The sequence below is a fragment of the Oryctolagus cuniculus genome, chromosome 18, assembly GCF_051225735.1.
Source record: "Oryctolagus cuniculus isolate XC-2025 breed Fujian yellow rabbit chromosome 18, ASM5122573v1, whole genome shotgun sequence".
In the NCBI taxonomy this organism is placed as follows: Eukaryota; Metazoa; Chordata; class Mammalia; order Lagomorpha; family Leporidae; genus Oryctolagus; species Oryctolagus cuniculus.
In genome coordinates, this window is record NC_142884.1 from 2,953,424 (window position 1) to 2,974,248 (window position 20,825).

Here is a 20,825-nt window from a genome sequence, read left to right on the forward strand (position 1 = left end):
AGCCCCTGCTGAAGAGACAAGCTCGCCGCTTGCAGAGTTTGTTTACCTCAGCCAGCGCCGCGTCCGCGCGCTCGCTGACTGTGGCGACGTTTTACCACGGTCCCAACAGCTGGCCCTTAAAGGATCATGGTATCACTACATACAGGAAGCTTACGGAGGCCTCTGGGGTCTGGCTCGGTTTGGTTCTGCCAATCCTTGTCTCCCTGGGTGCCAGGACTTGAAGGGCACCGGGGATTTTTAGTCCTAGTACATGCAGCACGAAGAGCATTTCATCCCTGAAGAAGAGACGCAGCCTTGTGCTTTCTGCCTCCTTGTCAAAGGCGTTCCAGCTTCCATTTCCGTCAGGTGCCTCCTGGGCCCCGTGAGAGCTAAGTGAGATGCGGCCGCAGCAAGAGCTCAGCCTGTGCCCAGCTGGGTGGACGTGAGGAGATACAGGTGCCCGGGGAGACTTCCGCAGTGTCCTGGATGCAGCGAGGAAACAGCGTGTCCAGGTACAGCTGTGCTGGGAGGGCTACTTTTCACAGCTTTCCCCCATCACGCGCCTGCAGTACAAACTTGGCTGGGCCTCCTGTGGTGGCAGCAGTGCAGCTCAGGGCTAGCTGCGGGTTCTGACCCAGCGGGCCTGGATTTTGCACGCGCCCCGGGCTTGCAGGTGAGTCCTGAGGTCCACACTGAGTCAGGGCCCACACCGCCTCCCTAGCTAAGGCGCTCAGCAGTGCGCCCAGCACGTGATGAACCTTCCAGAAATAGCTGCTGATTAGCCGGACACTGATAACCCGGAGTCTCACAAGGTGCCCAACAGCTGCAAACTCCCCATCTCCACGCTGCTCACTGCAGCTGCTCCTGTCACTCAGCCCCCACCCGGCAGGAAAACTGGGGCTGCAAAGGTCCCTGCACCGGGGACTTGCTGTGAGCGCACAGCACGCGGGGCGCAGGCTGCTGGGAGCACAGGCCGCTGGGGCACAGCACGCGGGGCGCAGGCTGCTGGGGGCACAGCACGCGGGGCGCAGGCTGCTGGGGGCATAGCACGCAGGGCACAGGCCACTGGGGGCATAGCACGGGGCACAGGCCGCTGGGGGCATAGCACGCGGGACGCAGGCCGCTGGGGACACAGCACAGGGCACAGGCTGCTGAGGGCACAGGCCACTGAGGGCACAGCACGCGGGACGCAGGCCGCTGGGGACACAGCACAGGGCGCAGGCCGCTGGGGGCACAGCACGGGGGGCGCAGGCCGCTGGGGACACAGGCCACTGAGGGCACAGGCCGCTGGGGGCACAGGCCACTGAGGGCACAGCATGCGGGGCGCAGGCCACTGAGGGCACAGCATGCGGGGCACAGGCCACTGAGGGCACAGCATGCGGGGCGCAGGCCGCTGGGGCACAGCATATGGGGCGCAGGCCGCTGGGGGCACAGGCCACTGAGGGCACAGCACGCGGGGCGCAGGCCACTGAGGGCGCAGGCCACTGAGGGCACAGCACGGGGAGCACAGGCCACTGAGGGCACAGCACGCGGGGCGCAGGCTGCTGGGGGCACAGCACGCGGGGCGCAGGCCGCTGGACCATCCAGACTTACCTGGCACTCCCCTGGTCCAGCCCATCTCCTCTCACCCAGCAAGAAGGATGTGTGCCGTGCACACACACAGTGCCACAGGAGACTGGGGCTTTTCTGGCTACTAGGGACATTGTCAAAGGTTTGCTGGAAGGAGTCAGAGAGACACTCAAGGGAAGGACAGTGGGCAGCCCACCCTCGGGAGGACAGCGTGTTGGGGCTCCTGCCTCGGCTGGGACGCTCTCCTCCACCCCTGCCCTCGCTGCACAGCCTCACTTCCTCCTACGGCCGACTGGGTCCCTCCTCCCCCCCGCCCCCCCCCGGTGGGAAACCAGGCTGGAGCCTCCTCTCTCAGTTCCAGGGAGGGGTCGCAGGGAAGGCCCTGTGTGACCGGCTCAGGTCCGACGCCCCGTGCTCTATCTGCCACTCTCCATCTCAAACACAGCCCGCTCCCACCCCGCCCGCCCTGGGACTTAGAGTCCCGGGGCTTTAAATTCCATCCAGATGCTAATGAACCTCCAAGGGGAGCTCGGTCATTGTTTTGACTGCCTCAGTCTGTTACCCTGTTAGCTAGGGCGGTGCAAAGCCGGGCTAACAAAGAGCCCCATGCGGTATAGTGATCACAGCGCCTTAGAATTCTTCCTTCTCTCCCTCTCTCTACCTTTCAAGTAAATACAAAATTTTTAAAAAGAAGTCCGTTTCTTACATTTTAAAAGAACAGATACTTAGCCAAGCAGATAGGATGTGCGCATCCTGGGTCAGTCAGTCCCTGGGTTTGATTTCCAGCTTTGGCTCCCGACTCCCACTTCCGGCTACTGCAGCCCCTTCTAGGCAGGGGTGACGGGCCAAGTAGCTGGGTCCCGCCACCCACACGGGAGAGCTGCATGGAGTCCCTGGCCCTTGGGTTTGTTCTCAGCCTAGCGGCCCTTGTGAACATTTGGGGAGTGAAAGCAGATGGACCCCCCCCCCACGTGAGTAAAATAAAAACATTTTTAATTGTGGCAAGATACACATCACCGGATCCAGCCCTAAGCACTGTTAAGTGTAAGTGCAGCAGCGTCAGTTATATCCACCTAGCTGTTCGGCCGTCACCACCATCTGTGTCCAGACTGCACCTGTTAAGCACCAACTCCCATTCCCGGTTCCCCCAGCCTGCCCGTTTCTGGGGCAGTCACCCCCGTACTTTCTAGGACTTTGACAAAGTATCTCCTCTAAGTAGAATCACACAGTATTCGTCCTTTTGCGACAGGATGTCCTCGGGTTCATTCGGTTGCAACGGGTATTAGAATTTCCTTCCACTTCACAGGGTAAGCGAGGCTCCGTTGTCTGTCCGCCCAGCTTTGGTTTACCCGTGCATCCATCAGTGGACGCTGGGATCGACTCCACTTCTTGGCAGATGCTAGCAAGGTGGGTGTTGGCATGTTCCTCTAGTCATCACGTAACAAGCTTGGCAGAAAGTGCCCAAGGCGGACAGGGTCACGCAGGGACCCAGGTCTTTGAGCCCCCCCTGCTTCCTTGGGGCCTGGTATTGTCCACATCCAGCCCGCAAGAGTGTTGTGGGAGTAGACGGGGCGGGGGGGGGGGACCAGGTCCTTTGGAACGCCAGACCATGAACTGCATGAGGCTCATGTAGGTGACAGCGTAGGTTTATCATGGGAAGAGAAAGCCCACCGCCGAGGGGAACAGGAGCAGGCCAGCAGAGGCCCCACCTGTGTTTTTATTGGGGGGGGGGGGCTCCGCGTAGGCCACTGGTCATTATTCTATTCGTGGACAGCTTCGAAATGGGGGTCTTTCTGAAGCTTGCACTTTTTTCTCACCTTCCCCAGTTAGCCCTTCTGTGTCTCCTGCGTCAAGGTCAAGGATAAGGACGGGGAGGCAGAGGGAGAAAAGGAGAAAGGCTGAGGCCACGAAGAGTTCTGGAATTTATCGGCTTCCCCAACTAACTCAGCCGTCCCCAGCCTCACGCGCACAGCGCACGGAGCAGGCACACCTGGCCGGGAGCGCCGGCTGTCCCCCCAACTCCCCTTCCGCAGGGGGGAACCCGTGCCCCGGCGCAGGCGACCTCCCGGGACACGGTTGTGCAGGGCCGCAGGAGCCCGCTCGTGCGGGAGGCGTCTGCGGAGCCCACCCCGCGTCGGGCCGGTGGGCCCAGCACGGCTTCCAGGGCAGTGAGGGCGTGTCCAGCGGGCACCGCGCGGCGGCCGGCTGCGGGCCCGCCGTCTCCTCGAACGCACCCGGCAGGACGTGCGGGCGGCGCTCACACCGGCCTCACCGGGCCGGACGCCGGCTCCCGGCCCCGCCACTCCCACGCCCGGGTCTCCTCCCGGGACCACAGGACAGAGATGCCCAGCGAGCGAGGCCCCGGCGATGACCGGGGAGAGCCCCCACCCCCAGCGGAGGACTCCGAGGCGGCGGCGGCAGAGAAGGGGTTACGGCGACAGAGACGCCGGGAGGACCCGGCGAGGCGCGAGCGGCCCTCTCCGCCGCGCTCCCCCCGCCCGGGGCGGGCGCCAGGCGCGGAGCGCGCAGGCGCGGGCGGCCGGCGGCGGCGCGGGCGGGGGGACGCCCCTGACACCCGGAAGTCTCCGCCTAACGGGCCGAGCCCGCGCGTCCTGTCCGGGGAGGGCGGGGCCGAAGCCCCTCGGCGCGAGGCGCCATAGAGCGGGGCCGGAGGACCCGAGTCCTAGATGCGTCCGGAAGTGGCTCCCCCGGGCGCCGGCTCGGCACCATAGAGCCGGGGGGCCGGCGGCCAGGGGTCGCGGGGCTCGGCTTCCTAGAGCGGCGCGGACAGGGTGGCGGCCCGAGGGAGGGAGGCGCGGGCGGAAGCGGCCAGGAAGGTCACTTCCGGCCTGGGCGCCCGTCCCCCTGACCCCAGGGTCTGAGTCGCCGCTGCCGCCGCTGCCACCATCCGCGAGGAAGGAGCGAGGAGGAGGAGGAGCGCGGCGCGGCGGCCCCGGGACCGAGGAGGTGAGCGCGGGCGCGCGCGCTGGGGCCCCGGCCGAGGTGGGCGCGCGCGTCGGGGAGCAGGCTGCGGACGGCGGGGTGGGGGTGGGCGGCTGGGAAGGCGGAGGGCGAGCGCGCCTGGGCGGCGAGTGCGCGTGCGCGCGGCAGGGGGGGCGTGAGTGGGCGCGCGGCCGGGGAGTGCGCGTGCGCGCCGCCAGCGGGGACGCGCGGGCGGCGCGGGCGCGGGCGCGGGCGCGGCGGGCGGGCGGCTCGGCCCCGGGGTGTCGCGGGGGTCCCCTCGGCGGCCTCCCGGGGCGGGGCCCGCGTCGTCCGACCCCACCTCCCGGGCCTCCGCGGCGGGTCGTGGCCGGAAGTGGTGGCGACTCCCGGGGGAAGTTGAGGCCCCGGTGGGGGAAGGGTCGGCCCTGGCCGGCCGGCCTCGGCCCCCGGGGCGCCCCAGCCGCTTCCTTCCCTTCTTTTTTTTTTTTCAAGTTCGCGGGGCCCCGTTGCCGCCTCGGGCGTGTGCGCGTGGCTCTTGACCCGGCGGGTAATTTGGGGCCGGCGGGAGGCCCATTCATTCGTTCCGGGAGGGGCAGGGCTGGGCCAAGGTCAGCCACCGCGTGTCCTGCGGCCCGACGGCGCTCCCCGAGGCCGCTGGCCGTGCGCGGGGCAGGGCCCGCCCCTCGGGCTCGCCAAGCCCACCTTGGGTCGGCGGAGCTGGCCGCCGAGCCGGACCCCAGTTTCTATGCGGGCTCGTGACCCACTGAGGCAGGAGCCGGAGTGGACAGAAGCTTTGTTCGCTGCTGGGCTCGTGCGGGGGACGGGGTGGGGTTGAAGGCAGAGACCAGGACCTGGGTGGTGGTCACTCACGGGGACCGAGGCTCTGACGGAGGTGTCCAGGGGCCGTGGGAGCTCCAGGAAGGCCCCCTGGCCCAGCCCCGTGCAGGCAGGGTGGTTGGTGACTCGGGTTTGTGTGTGTGTGTGTGGCTTCCTGGGGCCGCGTCCGCAGCTGGACAGTGCGGAGGACCTTTAGGGTCAGCTGTGGCCCCCGCGGGGGGGAGCGCGGCGCCTTGATCCTGGCTTAGGTCCTCCGAGGGCTCTAAGCCTCTTTGGCCAAATGCCGTCGACAGTCGCCCGCCTGCGTGTGTGCGCCTGCCCTGGCCCTCTCCCCCCTGCCCCCCATACTCAGGTGAGGTCATGAGGCTCTGCCTCCGCAGAGCCGCGGGAGGGGAGGGGCCGTCCCCACGCCTGGCCCCTGGTGAAGTGCCAGAATGAGTGGCAGCCCCGGGTCAGACAGGCCTGCCCTCAGAACCCAGCTCCGCCACGCTTGCTTTTGTGGTCCTGGACAGGTGACTTCAGTAGCTCGGTGCTGTCCTGGGCAGATGAGGGTGGCCGTCGGGGGACTGGCCCCTTGGCAGAGCCCCAGGAGATGGGCATGAAGTGGGCGGGCTGTCCTGGGACTGGTCTAGGCTTATCTCTTCCTGTTCTGTGACCTTGGACGTGGCACTTCCCCTTCCCAGAATGGTTCCTCTGTCCTGCTGGAGCGGAGGCCGTGGTCACAATTCCCCAAATAAACGCAGCCCATGAGGTCTTGCCCCGGTGCTGTGCTGAGGGGCTCAGCCTGGGTGTGGGAGGAGGGCCCCGAGGTCCCCTGGTGGTGGGCAGCTCTGGGTCACCCAGCAGGGTCTCAGCCTGTTCCTGGAGCGGGGAGACTGTTGGGCCCCCGTGCTCTGGGCAGAGGGGTGGGGAGGTGGACTGGAGCCCAGGCGGAGGAGACCTGGGGCTTACAGGGAGGACTCTGGGCGGGGATGCAGGAAGCAGCGGCTGGCCACCTGGGGTCTGTCCTCAGCTCCCGGCCAGCCCCACATCCTGGGATTTTGTTTGCTGCTCCCCAAGGCTGTGCCTGACGCCAGGACTTGGTTAGACTGACCAAGCTGATGACTCCTGCTTGCTGGGCGCTCGGCAGGCCTGGCCTGGTGCCCAGCACTCACTGTCCTGAGTTCTCAGAGGTGGTGGCCCCCGTTTTAGGAGCAGGGGTCAGAGGCCCAGGCCCTGCAGCAGTTGGGATGGTCCGTGTGTGAGTCCAGGACAGCCCCTGCCTAAGGCCACCCCTCTGTGCCTTGTGGCTCCGAGTGGGGTCCGGGGAGACAGGCGGCTTGAAGGCCTCTCAGGTGTCAGTCTTGGATTTGGGAGAGGCACACAGGTTGAGGGCCGCCAGCGTAGCGGCAGGAGCAGAGGTGACTTGCACAGAGGGCAAGGACACAGGTGCTGAGCGCTGCGGTCTGTGGCCACCACAGGGCGTCAGGGGCCCCGCCCCAGCCCAGGCGCCGACCCGCACCTGTCTCAGGGCCCTGTTCTTGGCATATTCTGGTTCTCTCCTGCTCTCTTCCTGTGGGCTCCCAAGACTGGCTGCTCCCATGTCCAGTGGGGAGTCCTTTCCAGCCCCCATCTTCCAGGGTCATCCCATGAGATGGAGCCCTGGCCTGGATTTGAGACCAGATGAGAGCCATGGATGCCTGAAGCTGGGGTGCACCGCGTGCGTGGGCGACCCACAGGAGGTGCTGTAGCGGGAAGGCCAGGTTCCCCGGGGGCCTCGACTCCTCTGTGGTAGGGGGTAAAGGGAGCGGTACCAGGGTCCGGCAGGCCTGGGTCTGACTGTGCTTTGGCTAACAACCCGCCAGCCGCCCGCTGGTCTGGACGGACCTCAGCTGTCTGCCATGGCGGGTCTGCTGGCCTCACCCTGTAAGGCAGGTGAAGCACTCGCGGCGGGCGGGGGCTGTGGGGACCAGGGTGGGGCGTACCAGCTTACAGTACCCTGTGCCCAGGGCCGGGAGGTTTCTGCGTGCCTGAGAACACAATGTGTAATCTAGGAAGGCTTCCCAGGGGAAGCGCTGTCAATGCTGGCCCTGCCCCACTGCCCAGCCTGGGGGTGTCGGTGTGTGATGCCTGCTGGCTGTGTTGGCTGCTCTGGGAGGAGCAGACAGTCCCCGGCCCCCCGCCCCGCCCCCCATGGTGCCGACCCATCGTGGCTTCCCAGGTGCTTAGTCCCTAGTGTACGCGCCAGGTGTGTTCTGAATCTTTTATTAATCCCTGGCCTGAAGAGCTTTTTTTAAAAGATTTATTTATTTATTTGAATGGCAGAGTTACAGAGAGGCAGCGGGGGGAGTTTTCCATTCACTGGTTCACTCCTCACATGGCCACAGTGGCTGGAGCTGCGCCGATCCAAAGCCAGAAGCCAGGAGCTTCTTCCAGGTCCCCCATGTGGGTGCAGGGGCCCCAGGACTTGGGCCATCTTCCACTGCTTTCCCAGGGCATAGCAGAGAGCGGGATCAGAAGTGGAGCAGCCAGGACTTGAACCAGCACCCATATGGGATGCCGGCACTGCAGGCAGTGATTTTACCCGCTATACCATAGTGCTGGCCCCAAGCATTCTCGTTTCTAAGTTTTCAGGCAGAGTTTAAGACCCAGCGCCTCCACATACAGGAGGCGGCAGGCACTGGTGGCCGCATGTTCCCACAGCTTGTCTCCTGGAGCTGGAGGGGCGGCGCTGGGACGTGTCCTGTGTCCGCCCTGGTCAGCTGAGACCCGGGCCAGAGGGGAGGAAGAGGCAGAAGGGACAAGGGGGCGGGAGGAGCGGGCAGCCCTGCTTTGCTCCAGGCCAGGGCTCCGGCAGGCAGAGGCAGCATGGCCGAGCGCACAGTCTCTGGTGGCGGAGACGTCCCCGGGGCGAGCGGCCAGGCTGCCACAGGAGGTGGACTGGGGACGCTCGCGAGGCGTCCTGAGCCGGGACGGTGGGGTCCTGAGCTGGGGCTCTGGGGTGCTGGCAGGGAAGGGGATTCCGCGTGCAGTGTGGCTGAGGCTGGCAGGTGGGGCACTTGGTGGGGAGAGAGGGGGGCCGGCGGGGCCTGGGGAGGAACTTGGATTGAGGCTGAGCGGCGGGGTGTGCACGGTGCTGGTTGGCCGCAGCCTCTCTGAGTCCCGTGCCCTGAGCTGTGGGTGTGTTCACTGAACTGTGCGCCCCCCCCCCCCCGACTGCGGAGCACTTTCCGTGTCCTGCAGAGTGCGGGCTTCCGTGTCCGCCTCCTCTCACCAAGCACGACGTTCTCGGGTGCACCCACAGAGCACGTGTGACCTCATTCCTCAGGTGCCGGCACGGGGATGGCAGCTCTGGGCCTCCCGCCTGCCCGGCTCGTGCACACTGTGCAGGGGTGTGGGTGGACAGATGCCCGCCCAGAGGTTTGATTGGCTTTCCTGAATTGGGTGACTTTTTTTTTTTTGGTAAGATTATGTATTTATTTGAGAGGCAGAGTTAAAGGAAGAGAGGGAGACCCACCCAGAGATCTTCCAGCTGCTGGTTCATTCCCAAAGTGGCTGCCAGTGGCCAGGGCTGAGGCAGGCCAGAGCCAGGAGCCTCCTCCAGGTCTCCCACACGGGTGCAGGAGCCCCAGCACTTGGGCTGTCCACCACTGCTTTACCCAGGCCATTAGCAGGGAGCTGGATCAGAAGTGGAGCAGCAGGGACTCAAACCAGTGCCCACATGGGATGTGTGCCACACAGGTGGCGGCTCTGTCCGCTGCACCAGAACGCCAGCCCCGCTGGGTGACTACACAGACCAGTTGGTCTTTGGTATGGGAGGAGACTTGGGAGGATCAGGGTGGGAAGGAGGGCTGCAGGAGGGAGCAGAGAGGGAAGCGGCACAGCTGGGGTGCTCAGGCAGGGGAGGGGTGTGCGTGCCGTGGCCGTGTGGCAGTGCTGCTGTCTGTAGGAGCCACCGGAGGTGGTGACCAGTCAGGGCTGTGTGCAGTGGGGGTGAGTTCGCTGTGCAGGAGGGACAGGGGCGGGAGAGTTTGGGCGGGCTGAGGGTGTGGGGAGGGGAAAGCAGGGGTGAGACAGGGGCCCCACTTCCAGCAGGAGCTGCCCGGGAGCCCTCCTGCAGCCCAGGGAGCCGAGGTTGGCAGCAGAAGAAAGGGAGGGATAATTGGCGGGCTGGCAGCCAGGGCTGTGTGGGACCTCCTAACAACAATAATAACAATAATTTGTCTTGAGGTTAATAGCGCTGTCAGTGCCGGGCGCTAATTGGATCGCTCAGGGGCCTGCTGCGATGGTGAGGGGAGGCTGATTTCGGGTCAGAGAGGACGGGGCAGGGGCTGGGGGCCCAGGCATCAGCTTGGTCCTCACATTTCCAGGGTTTCCTTGACAGTGAGTTGGGGGTGTCCTCCAGGGAGATGTGCTGGACCCTGAGACTGGGTCAGGAACTGCCCTGTGGCCCCCGGTCCTGTGCCTCCTCCCTTTCTCTGCTCACTCTACGGATGAGGGTTTACAGTGCCCCACCCCCACCCCATCCTGCCCTGAAAAGCTAGGAGATCCTGAGTGGGGGCCCTGAGTACCTTGGATGGGGGCAGGAGAGGCGTGAGCAGCTGACGTCCTCTGAACCTGTGCACAGACCCCTGGGGAATCCTGCAGACAGCTCAGTGAGGCCCCGTTCTGCAGAGCACAGCCAGGGCCAGGGCGAGCAGAGGTGCTGGCCACGTCCTCCGGCTTGCTTGCAGCGTTCTGGGAGGTGTGGCGAGGCTGGCGCGGGTCACTGCACTGACCTCGGGCTGGCCGTGCATCGGCTGAAGCCTGCACCTACACAGACCCTTCCCTCTGCCCACGGCCAGTCACTCTTCAGCCATCGCCACGCCCTGCTGGCCACATAAAATTCTCCTCCTCCCTTCGGTCTCTCCACCTGCTGGAGTGTTTCTCATTTGGCCTTTCCCCCACGGGGTGGGTGCCAACCCTCCCTGGGCCAGGGTTCTCACCAGAGAAGAGGATCAGAGGCACAACTCAACCTTAGCACAGGCCCCAGCTCCCTGTGCTGCACAGATCACACCCCAGAGATGAAATGATCAGGAAGTGCAGCCAGCAGCCACGGGGCTTCGCCTCCAAGCTGGGGCCTCCCGCCCGCCTCGCTGGGCTTCCCCAGGTCTGTGAGCCGCCTCTTGCGCTGTGGGCCTGGTGGACGGACGGGCAGCATTGAGGCTGGGGTGGTGTTTAGCTGTCACGACGTGAAGATCCAGCTGTCACTCATGTTGGCGTTGGAGGCGGTCGTTGTGTTTTCAGTCCCCACATGGCTATGACAGCTGGGGCTGGAGAGCCAGGAGCCTGGCGCCCCAGCAGGGTCTCCCACAGGGGTGGAGCAGAAGCAGAGGAGCGGGGCCCGCACGGGGCACTGCAGTATGACGGGCGGCCAGACACCGGCCCTGCTCAGTGTTGTGGTCACAGAAAGTGTGATGTCCAAACATAAGACACATTCCCAGCTGGAGGGCAGTGGACTGCAACCCCGCTGTCTGTCCTCCAGGGAGGCTGCTGGCCCGCCGCAGGGATCATGCCTGGCCTCTGGGCTGGCTCAGGTGCCTTCAGGGTCATGGCCATCTCTGGACACTGCGTCACGCTGCCCAGGCCTCCTCCCTGAGGCAGAGGAGCCCAGGGCAGCCTCAGCCCCAGTAGCCATGGCGGCTCCTTCCTGGTTTTTTTTTTCTTCAAAGATTGATTTATCTGAGAGGCAGAGCTGCAAAGGGGAAGACAGGTCTTCCAGATGCTGGTTCACTCCCCAAATGGCCACAATGGTCGGAGCTGCTTCTGGGTCTCTCCCATGTGGGTGCAGGGGCCCAAGCACTTGGGCCATCAGCAGGAAGCTGGATCAGAAGAGGAGCAGCTGGGACTCGAACCAGCACCCATGTGGGATGCTGGCATCTCAGGCGGAGGCTTAGCCTACTATACCACAATTCCAGTCCTCCTGCCCATTTATTTCTTAAAGATTTATTTGAAAGTCAGAGCTGCAGAGAGGCAGAGACAGAAGGGAGGTCTTCCATCCACTGGTTCACTCCCCAAATGGCTGCAATGGCCAGAGCTGAGCCCATTTGGAGCCAGGAGCTTCTTGCAGGTCTCCCACACAGGTGCAGAGGCCCAAGGACTTGAACCATCCTCTAGTGCTTTCCCATGCCACAGCAGAGAGCTGAATCAGAAGTAGAGCACTTACGTGCTGTGGTGTAGCAGGTAAAGCTGCCGCCTGTAGTGCTGGCATCCCATATGGGCGCTGGTTCGAGATCTGGCTGCTCCAGTTCTGATCCAGCTCTCTACTGTGGCCTGGGAAAGCAGAAGATGGCCCAAGTCCTTGGGCCCCTGCACCCACGTGGGAGACCTGGAAGAAGCTCCTGACTTCAGATTGGCGCAGCTCCGGCTGTTGCAGCCAATTGGGGAGTGAACCAGTGGATGGAAGACCTCCCTTTCTCTGTCTCTCCTTCTCTGTGTGTAATCCTGACTTTCAAATAAATAAATCTTAAAAAAAAAAAAAAAAAAAGCAGCTGGGTCTCGAACTGGCGCCCATATGGGATGCCGGCACTGTAGGCTGTGGCTTCACTATGGCGTAGTGCTGGCTCACCCCCTTCCTTAATTTTAATGTTTATGATGTTGTAACCAGAGGATCTGAAAGTGTATTGTTTTTAATAAAAGATACTCACGTGCCAGAGCATGGTGGTTTTTAATGCACCCTCAGAGTTGCAAGACAGCCCTCACCCCAGGAGAAACCCAGCCCACGAGCACTCGCTCCTGTGGGCGCCCCGTTCCGAGTGTCTGCACTCAGCAGCCCTTCCTCTGTGGCCTGTGGGTGGGCGTGGCGCTCGCCCGTGGTGGCCGCTGTTGCAGTCACAGTGTGCTCTTGTCCCTGCGGCGGCACATGTGTGATCCCACGGTTGCCCATTCTGTGTGGCTGCTGTGGTGAGGCTGTGGGTGGGCGTGGCGCTCGCCCGTGGTGGCCGCTGTTGCAGTCACAGTGTGCTCTCGTCCCTGCGGCGGCATGTGTGTGATCCCACGGTTGCCCGGCCTGTCGGTGCAGGCAGAGCCCTAGCCTGGGTTGGAGAATGAAGTTGTCGTGAGGCAGGTTAAAGGCAGAGCGGCACCTGCCAGTTCCGCGTACGTGTGCCGGGAGGCTTGGCCGAAGGCAGCCCTGCTGGGACAACGGGGATTCCTCAAGGTGTGCTCCTGTGGGCACAGCTGCTTCTGGTACCAGGACAGTGTGCTCCACGGGCAGCGGTGTTTCTCAGGGGCGTCTGGTCACGCTCACCCTCATGCCTGGGGCTGGTCTGGGGCTGGGTCCGCCCCTCTGTGGCGCCCAGTGATTGATCACTAGCTCACGGCCGCCAGCACAGCCGACCTTTAGTCTTTCCCTGGTCACGGCAGCAGGTGTGTGAGGGTGGGAGACCACGAGGCCGGCAAGGATAGAGGGGAGGGTGGACACTGCATGGGGGTGGGGAGCAGCCAGCCCTGGGCGGTGGTCGGTGGGCCGGGCATCGTTCCAGACCTTTCCTGTTCTGAGCCTGCGCTGATGAACGTTTTCCCTGCAAGCTGCGTTTCCAGGGATTTGGGTTCCTCTAGTGGCTTCTGGGGAGTGGGGTGTGGTCGGGCTCGAGCCTGTGCGGCAGCCCACACAAACTGAGTGGGACTGGGCGGGCCGGGGCCGTCCGTGACCGTCTGGGGGCCTGCCTGGGCGGGCCGGTGCCGTCCGGGACCATCCGGGGGCCTGCCTGGGCGGGCCGGGGCCGTCCGGGACCATCCGGGGACCAGCCTGGGCGGTCCGGGGCCGTCCGTGACCATCCGGGGACCAGCCTGGGCGGTCCGGGGCCGTCCGTGACCACCCAGGAACCAGCCTGGGCAGGCCGGGGCCGTCTGTGACTGTCTGGGGGCCTGCCTGGGCGGGCTGGGGCTGTCCATGACCATCCGGGGGCCTGCCCCCAGCACTGCGGTGCTGCAAGGACAGGCTGGGACTCAGGGCCCCTGGCTCAGCTGTTCAGCCACCATTCTCCCCCGCCCTGCCTGTGCTTGGTGCTCCCAGGGGCGCTGGGGACCCCACAGCTCTCAGCTAGCACAGGTGTAAGGCAGCGAGAAGCTGAGCGGGCTGTGGAGAGCCAGGAGCCCTGGTGTGCACTGGACCCCACCTGGGTCTGGCCCAGCTGTGCCAGTCCCGGCACAAAGGCCCCGAGGGTCTGCCTCACCCGCCCCTGCAGTGCATGGGAGGAGAGCATCCTCAGCCTCCAGGACTGCCTGCCTCAGGGCCCCTTCCTTCCCTGGTTGCTCCGCTGGGCCCCAGGCCTCCCCGCGGCATGGTTCTTCCTGGCACGTCTGCTCCGCTGCGGGGGCTTGCTTGCCTGGCTCTCTCCAGCGTTGGCAGCAGCACCTGCCCTTGAGGGGACCCCTGTGCTGACAAGTAGAGGGGAAGAGTGGGGACAGGGCTGAGCAGGGAGAAGGGGCTGTGGGACTGATGGATCTCTGCTCCATGTTCCCCCAGCCGTGAGAAAGTTTGGGTTTTACATGCAGCTGAGACAGTGATGTCCCGTTCAGAGAGGGAGAACTGGGGGATCCGTGTCCCTGGGGGCCGAGTCAGATCCCCGGCTCCGGTCACAGCGCCCACGGGGGGTGCATGTCCCTCTGGCAGGCCCTGTGGGAACAGGGGCCCTGGCTTGTGGGCCTGGGAGGGGCGGGTTCTCCCAGCACAGCACCGCTGTCTGGGCTCCAGGGCGCTGCTTGGTGTGTGGACAGCAAAGCCGTGCACAGGTGTTGAGTGAGGTTACTCAGGAGCCAGACACCACCCTGGTGTGAGTGGAGGACAGGCGTGTTCCTCCGTACGGGGGCGGGGGGTGTCGCGTGGCCCAGGGGAGGTGTGAACACCGACCGGGGACGAACACTCGCGTGCCATGTGCACAGCAGGCACGCAGGCGGACAGTGCCCTCGCCTCGCCAGTCAGGGTTTGTGGACCGCAATGGCTGGGTCGTGGGGTAGGGAGGCTGTTCCTCAAAGCTGCCCTTGGCAGGAGACGCGAGCTTCTGTCGACTCTCGTATGTGGCCGCCCCGCGTCGGCCCCCAGGTTGCACTGGAGCTTCCCAGCACACGAGCTTCAGTGTCTGGAGGCCGGGACGGTGGACGGTGGAGGTTCCCCATTGCCCTGCTTCCTCCTTTCCTGCACACGGGGGGGGGGGGGGGGGGGGCGTGCCACTCAGGGTCCTGGCCTCTGTGATGGGCACTTCCTCAGTTACCACGGCCCTCCACCCTGCCTGCCAGACGCCAAGGCTCGGAGGTGGAGCCCGGGTGGGAGCCTCTCGGTCCCTCCAGCCGTGGTCCCCACCCCAGGGCCCCTCTACGCCACCCTTGCCTGGAAGCCGCGAGTCCTGTCTGCTGGGTGCCCCGGACTGCAGCCGGTGAACAGTCGTCCTCTGCCCATTCCAGCAGGGACCCAGACATGGAGCTTCGGGAGGAGGCCTGGTCTCCGGGGCCGCTGGATTCCGAGGACCAGCAGATGGCCAGCCACGAGAACCCAGGTGAGGCGGCCCACCCCCTTCCCTGCACTCCGGGCCCAGGTTTCCTGCCCGCTGGACGTCGTCTTTCCCGGCTTCCTCCCCAGCATCCTGGATGTTCCTGGCAGGGAACCGGGTCAGACCCAGACGGGGGGGGGGGGGGGGGGCAGTCCCAGGGCGGGTGCCCGTTCTTCAGGGAAGACTGAATACGGGGTTCTTGTTGGTAACATGACCTGTTTAATGAAGCAGCGTTTGGGTTGAGTGAGACACCCACCCCTGCCTCCCCCGGCCCGCCCAGTGAGGCGACACCACCCTGTGACGAGAAGGGCCCAGGACGAGGTCTGGGGCACCCTGCACCTGCTTCTTTCCTTCAATAAATCGTTGCTGTCACACTTGACCTCGGTGCTCCTCAGACTTTGTCAAGCTAGTTGCCCCGCACTGCCTGGGAGGGACCAGAGGCCACATCTGCGGGGGGTGACATGGCCTCTCCCTTCCCAACGCTGCCGCCAGCCGCTGGGTGGGTGAGCCTGCGCTCCTGGGCCATGCACGGGAGGGGACAGACCTGAAAGGACTCGAGGTCCAGTGGGGCATGATCACTGACGGGGCCGCACCTCGCAGACTCCCTGCAGCCCAGGATCGCGGCTCTGCGTCTGCACAGGTGCCTGCTGGAGGCGGGGGCAGAGCCGCTCAGGCTTTGAGGACAGCCTCCACGTGGCCTGTCCACAAGACAGCCCCATTCGAGGGCCTTCACCAGATGCCGCAGCTGGCCCCACGTACAAACAAACAGCAACCAGACGGCACACACCTCTAAGGTCCCAGGGAGTCCCTGGGAATGTTCCGGAATGCAGTTTGCGGGGGTGGGCCAGCCAGGCTGTGTGGTGTCGGCGAGGCTGGGGGAGCAGGCAGCCTGTGTTCCCTGGAAAGCCTGCAGCAGCAGCAGCAAGTGCTGTGACCCAGTCAGGGAAGGACCGGCACGCTGGCCGGGACTCCTGTCCCGTGGAGGTGCCCTGCTGGGTCCTGTCCTTGGCAGCAGGGCCTGGGGAGGGGAGGGCAGAGGCGGAGTTTGGACCACCGTGTGCCAGCCCCCAAGGAGGGAGAGCGCCTCCCCGGTGCTCAGGAGAGCCCTCCGCACAGGCATGCCCTGGGCCCGAGGCCGGCGTGAGCACAGCCGGGCAAGGCGCCCGTGCAGACCAGGGAGCGGAGCAGGGCTGCAGCCAACCCCGGGAAGGGGAGGGTCGTGGTGAGAGGACAGAGCCAAGCCGAGGACTGCCGAGGTTCAGGCGAAGGAAGGGCCACGGCCTGCAGCAGAGCCCCCGGGGGAGCCCGAGGACAGGGCTGGAGCAGTGCAAGCCCAGGGGCAGAGAACACGGGTGACGGCGACACTGCATACCGACGGAGTCTCCCAGACGAAGCCTGCCTGGGCGTCTCGGCTCGGAGTCCTGCCCATGAGAAAGGAGCCTCCGGAGTCACTGCGGCCAGGGGAGCGCTCACCCCGGCCGTGCCTACCCGCCCGCCCGTAACCACGCCTGCAAGGAGGCCTCCTGCTCCGGCTGGGGACTCGGGTTCAGATCGTGCTCAGAGCCGAGTGAGCAGATGACTTGCGGGGAAGTGAACGCGGCTGTCGCGGAATTGTCCCCGCACTGCCCCCCAGGAGCCGGCCTGGCACTGCAGACTCCATGTCCTCGGGGCACAGGCCGACCACACGCGAGCCCCTGGGAAGTCCAGCAGCTGGTGTGCTTGACACCACAGGGCTGGAGTGGTGCTGGGGGGGGTGGGAGCAGCCCTTCGGGGCTGCGTCCGCTCCCGACGCCGGCATGGGGCCTGCGAACCAGGGTGGGGAGGGAGGGGTGCAGCCGTGTCCCGCCAAGGCCAGGTAGCACCCAGCACACCTTGGTTGCTGTGGGAAGCGGCAGAGTGAGCACAGGTGGTATTTTATCTTCCCAGAAGGTTGGTGGCAGTTCTGCTGACACATGCCCCGGGCAGTCCTGGGCCATCTGCAGGTCTGCAGTGGGACTTGAAGAGGGGCCAGGGCCCAAGTTCCCTCAGAAGGATCCTGCCCGCACTCCTGGGGTGGGGGGCAGAGCCGGAGTGATGGCGGCAGCAGGCCGAGAGCCGTCACGGCGTGTACGTCCGTGCGTCCATGGCTAGCACACGGGGCAGTGGGAACCGTTCCTTCTCTGGAAGCCCGGCAGGAGGGCACTGAGCACCTGGCCTGCAGGGGCACCACCAGCAGGAGGCGCTCTGTGCACACTCGGTGGCCAGGGGCGCTGGGGCCCTGCTGGACAGTCGTGGGTCCCGGTGGGCCGGCCTGGGCTGCAGGAACAGCAGCTGCTGAGCGTGGGGCCCGGGGAAGTCCTGCCTGGGCCAGCGCTGGTCCTGGTGTGTTCAGCTCCGATACCTACTACATGCCGGACAGCTGCAGCTTCAGGGAGCTACCCCTGGGCTGCGGCCCTCACGGCCTCGGCTGTGGGTGGCCGCTGCTGTGGCCAAAGCGCCCTTGTCCGTTGCTGCTGAGTGGGTACTTTGTGCTCTGCACTGTGCTGGTCTCTCCCCGGGAGCCATCTGCATCCTCTTTCAGAGGACAGTCTCAGGTGGGCCTCGCCAGCCTTGTATCTGAGACGTGCGCCAAGGAGGCACCAGGCCCGGCCCAGCTGCCCCCACCCCTCGCCCTGTGCGGCCAAGGAGGCACCAGGCCCGGCCCAGCTGCCCCCGCCCCCTCGCCCTGTGCGGCCAAGGAGGCACCAGGCCCGGCCCAGCTGCCCCCACCCCTCGCCCTGTGCGGCCAAGGAGGCACCAGGCCCGGCCCAGCTGCCCCCACCCCTCGCCCTGTGTGGCCAAGGAGGCACCAGGCCCTGCCCAGCTGCCCCCACCCCTCGCCCCTGGGCAGCTCTCCTCACACAGAGGGTTCAGAACCAGCCGTGCTGTCCCCAGGAGTCTGCACCCCGAGCAGGAGCCCCACCTTTTGAGCGGTCAGACTGCCCTCACGTAACTACACTGAACACCCACTGGAGAAAGCAGTGAGTCTGGGACAGCGGCTCGCTCAGCCCTGCCTCTCCCACGCTTGCCTGGGGGGGGGGGCTCCACTCTCGGTGTTTCTCCAGTGCTGGTGAAGCTGAGGATGTGGCCCCACGCCCGCTCCTCACCTCCCCGGGGCTCCACTGTTGCCTGGTCCCCGCAGTGGCCGGAGTAGTTGCTGCCGGAGGAGGCCGGGTCTCGTGGTCCTGTTAGAGCGCGTGGCCCGAGGTCTGGCTCTGCTCTGGCCGCCAGGTGGCGCCCTCCGTAGCATCTTCGCAGGGACCCTTGCGCAGGGTCAGCCAGCACCTCCTAGGGGCAAAGGGGGACGAACATGTGGACGGTTCAGGAAAGTGCCAGGGAGCGCCCCCGCCCCCTGCAGGGCCCAGCGAGGGCGGCAGACGGCCAGGCTCAACCCAGCCACCTCGTGAGGCCGCGGGGACGCCGAGAAGGCGCGCCCCGTGAGGTGCCCGCACAGGGCAGGGGCTCCTGGCCGGGGGAGCCGAGCCGAGCCGAGCCTCGCTGACCTCGCCCTCCCCCTCTTGCCTTGCAGTGGACATCCTCATCATGGACGATGACGACGTCCCCAGCTGGCCGCCCACCAAGCTGTCCCCGCCCCAGTCCGCGCCTCCGGCCGGCCCCCCGCCCCGGCCGCGGCCCCCCGCCCCCTACATCTGCAACGAGTGTGGCAAGAGCTTCAGCCACTGGTCGAAGCTGACGCGGCACCAGCGCACGCACACGGGCGAGCGGCCCAACGCGTGCGGCGACTGCGGCAAGACCTTCTCGCAGAGCTCGCACCTGGTGCAGCACCGGCGCATCCACACGGGCGAGAAGCCGTACGCGTGCTCCGAGTGCGGCAAGCGCTTCAGCTGGAGCTCCAACCTCATGCAGCACCAGCGCATCCACACGGGCGAGAAGCCCTACGCCTGCCCCGACTGCGGCCGCAGCTTCACGCAGAGCAAGAGCCTGGCCAAGCACCGGCGCTCGCACAGCGGCCTCAAGCCCTTCGTGTGCCCGCGCTGCGGCCGCGGCTTCAGCCAGCCCAAGAGCCTCGCGCGCCACCTGCGGCTGCACCCGGAGCTGTCCGGGCCCGGCGTGGCGGCCAAGGTGCTGGCGGCCAGCGTCCGCCGGGCCAAGGCGCCCGAGGAGGCGGCGGCGGCGGACGGCGAGATCGCCATCCCGGTGGGCGACGGCGAGGGCATCATCGTGGTGGGCGCGCCGGGCGAGGGCGCCGCGGCGGCTGCAGCTGTGGCGGGTGCGGGGGCCAAGGCGGCAGGGCCGCGGTCGCGGCGCGCCCCGGCACCCAAGCCTTACGTGTGCGTGGAGTGCGGGAAGGGCTTTGGGCACGGGGCTGGGCTCCTGGCCCACCAGCGCGCCCAACACGGGGACGGGCTCGGGGCGGCGGGCGGCGAGGAGCCGGCGCACATCTGCGTGGAGTGCGGCGAGGGCTTCGTGCAGGGCGCCGCGCTGCGCAGACACAAGAAGGTGCACGCCGTGGGCGCGCCCTCGGTCTGCAGCGACTGCGGGCAGAGCTACTACCGGGCCGGCGGGGAGGAGGAGGCTGAGGCGGCCGGCGGGCGGTGCGGCGAGTGTCGCGGCGGGGAGGCCGAGGAGGGCCGGTAGGGGTGGGGAGCCCGGGGGGGCGCAGGGCAGGGCCCCTCGGGCTTGGCGGGGAAGGCGTGCGAGACCTGGGGAGCAGGGCGCACGGACAGAGGGGTGCGCGGCCTCGGCGGCCTCGGAACCGGACGGTGGGCGGCCACCGCACCCTCGGGAGGGGCGCAGTCTCCTGCTCCGACCTTCTGGAATGTTCTTATCGGCATGCCGCCTCTCTCGGCCCCTCCCAGCGGCTGTCTGGCCTCGCGGGTCCAGTCTGTGCCCTCCAGCCCGAGCCTGGCTCCCATCCCTCGGTGTGGGTGGCGGAGGCGTGAAGACAAGCGGCGGGGGTGGCGGCCCTGTCCTCAGGCCGGGCCTGGCGGGGACAATAAATGGCACTATTCAATTGTCCCTGCCTGCGTGGTTCTTGAGCTCGCGAGGGAGGACAAGAGGCCCAGTGGAGGCGCACAGCTCAGGAGCCAGCCCGGTGGTCCAGCCTGCTGCTGCCTGGGGCCTGGAAGATTTAGCCTGGACCTCGCCTCCAGCCCCTTCAAGTGGCCACTACTCACCAAGATGGCGGAGGCCAGAGGCGTGGGCACCATCCCTCGGCCGCAGGGGCAGAGTAGGGCCACCCACAGTCCACCAGGGCGCCGTGCACCTGCCCTGGGAGCAGCTGCGGGGTCTCCCCTTCAGGGAGGTCCTGGAAGAGCCAGAGCACACAAGGACGCAGCAGCCCTGGGAGGCGCCTTTTCTGTCGGAGGAGAGAAAGGTTTCTCGTCAGAGGGGAGCTTGAAGGGGCACAGGGACATCCAGTGGGGGTCCTGGTGGGAGCCTCACGCGGGGGCTCGGAGGCGTGGACACGAGGGCAGGGAGGGCTTCTTGGAGCTCGTGGCGGGTGTGTAGGTCGGAGGGTGGCCGTGGCTTCGCTGAGCTCGGTGCTGCAGTTCAGTTTATTTATAGAGCTTTTGCATCTCTTTCCAGGGGGGTGGGGGCTATGTTCAGAACCGGCACAGGTGAGCAAAGACTTCAGGAGACCCTGCTGGGTGTCCAGGGGTCCCTTTTGTCCAGTGCCAACCTTAGGTGCCGGCCTTGGGTGCTTTCCCAGGCTGGGGGAGGGAGGGAGGTGGCCCCATCACTGGGCCAGCTCAGACCAGAAGGAGGCGGGGGTGGGGGGACGCTACAGTACCCACTCTGCGGTCAGCCTCCTCCCCTTGCTTGCCCAGGACGTGGCGTCCTGGGAAGGGTGCAGGCTGGACGACCCTGGGCACGCAGGCCACCCTCGCCGATCCTGGGTTCTGAGCTGGCCTGTCCCTCGAGGGCTCCCCCAGTCAGAGCTGCCCCCTGTCCCTCCTCTGGGCCCTGGTCACTTCGACAGAAAATGAAGTGCTTGGGCAGATGTTC

The 20,825-nt window shown here is 66.1% G+C and overlaps 1 protein-coding gene across 6 annotated transcripts; it reads left to right on the forward strand.

The window, feature by feature from the left end:
• The first annotated feature begins 2,040 nt into the window (after positions 1–2,040).
• Positions 2,041–19,835, forward strand: ZNF787 (zinc finger protein 787). 6 transcript variants are annotated; one of them, XM_089319989.1, is made up of 3 exons: positions 2,041–4,515; positions 14,755–14,843; positions 15,066–15,216. In XM_089319989.1, exons 1-3 carry the CDS (start codon positions 3,916–3,918, stop codon positions 15,082–15,084), a joined length of 708 nt encoding a protein of 235 aa, XP_089176115.1. In that variant the 5' UTR covers positions 2,041–3,915; the 3' UTR covers positions 15,085–15,216. The 6 variants fall into 6 exon arrangements, with proteins under 6 accessions (XP_089176115.1, XP_089176113.1, XP_089176116.1 ...); XM_089319987.1 differs by having other exon boundaries at positions 2,511–4,515; positions 14,752–14,843; XM_089319990.1 differs by having other exon boundaries at positions 2,512–4,515; positions 15,069–15,216.
• The last annotated feature ends 990 nt before the right edge of the window (positions 19,836–20,825 follow it).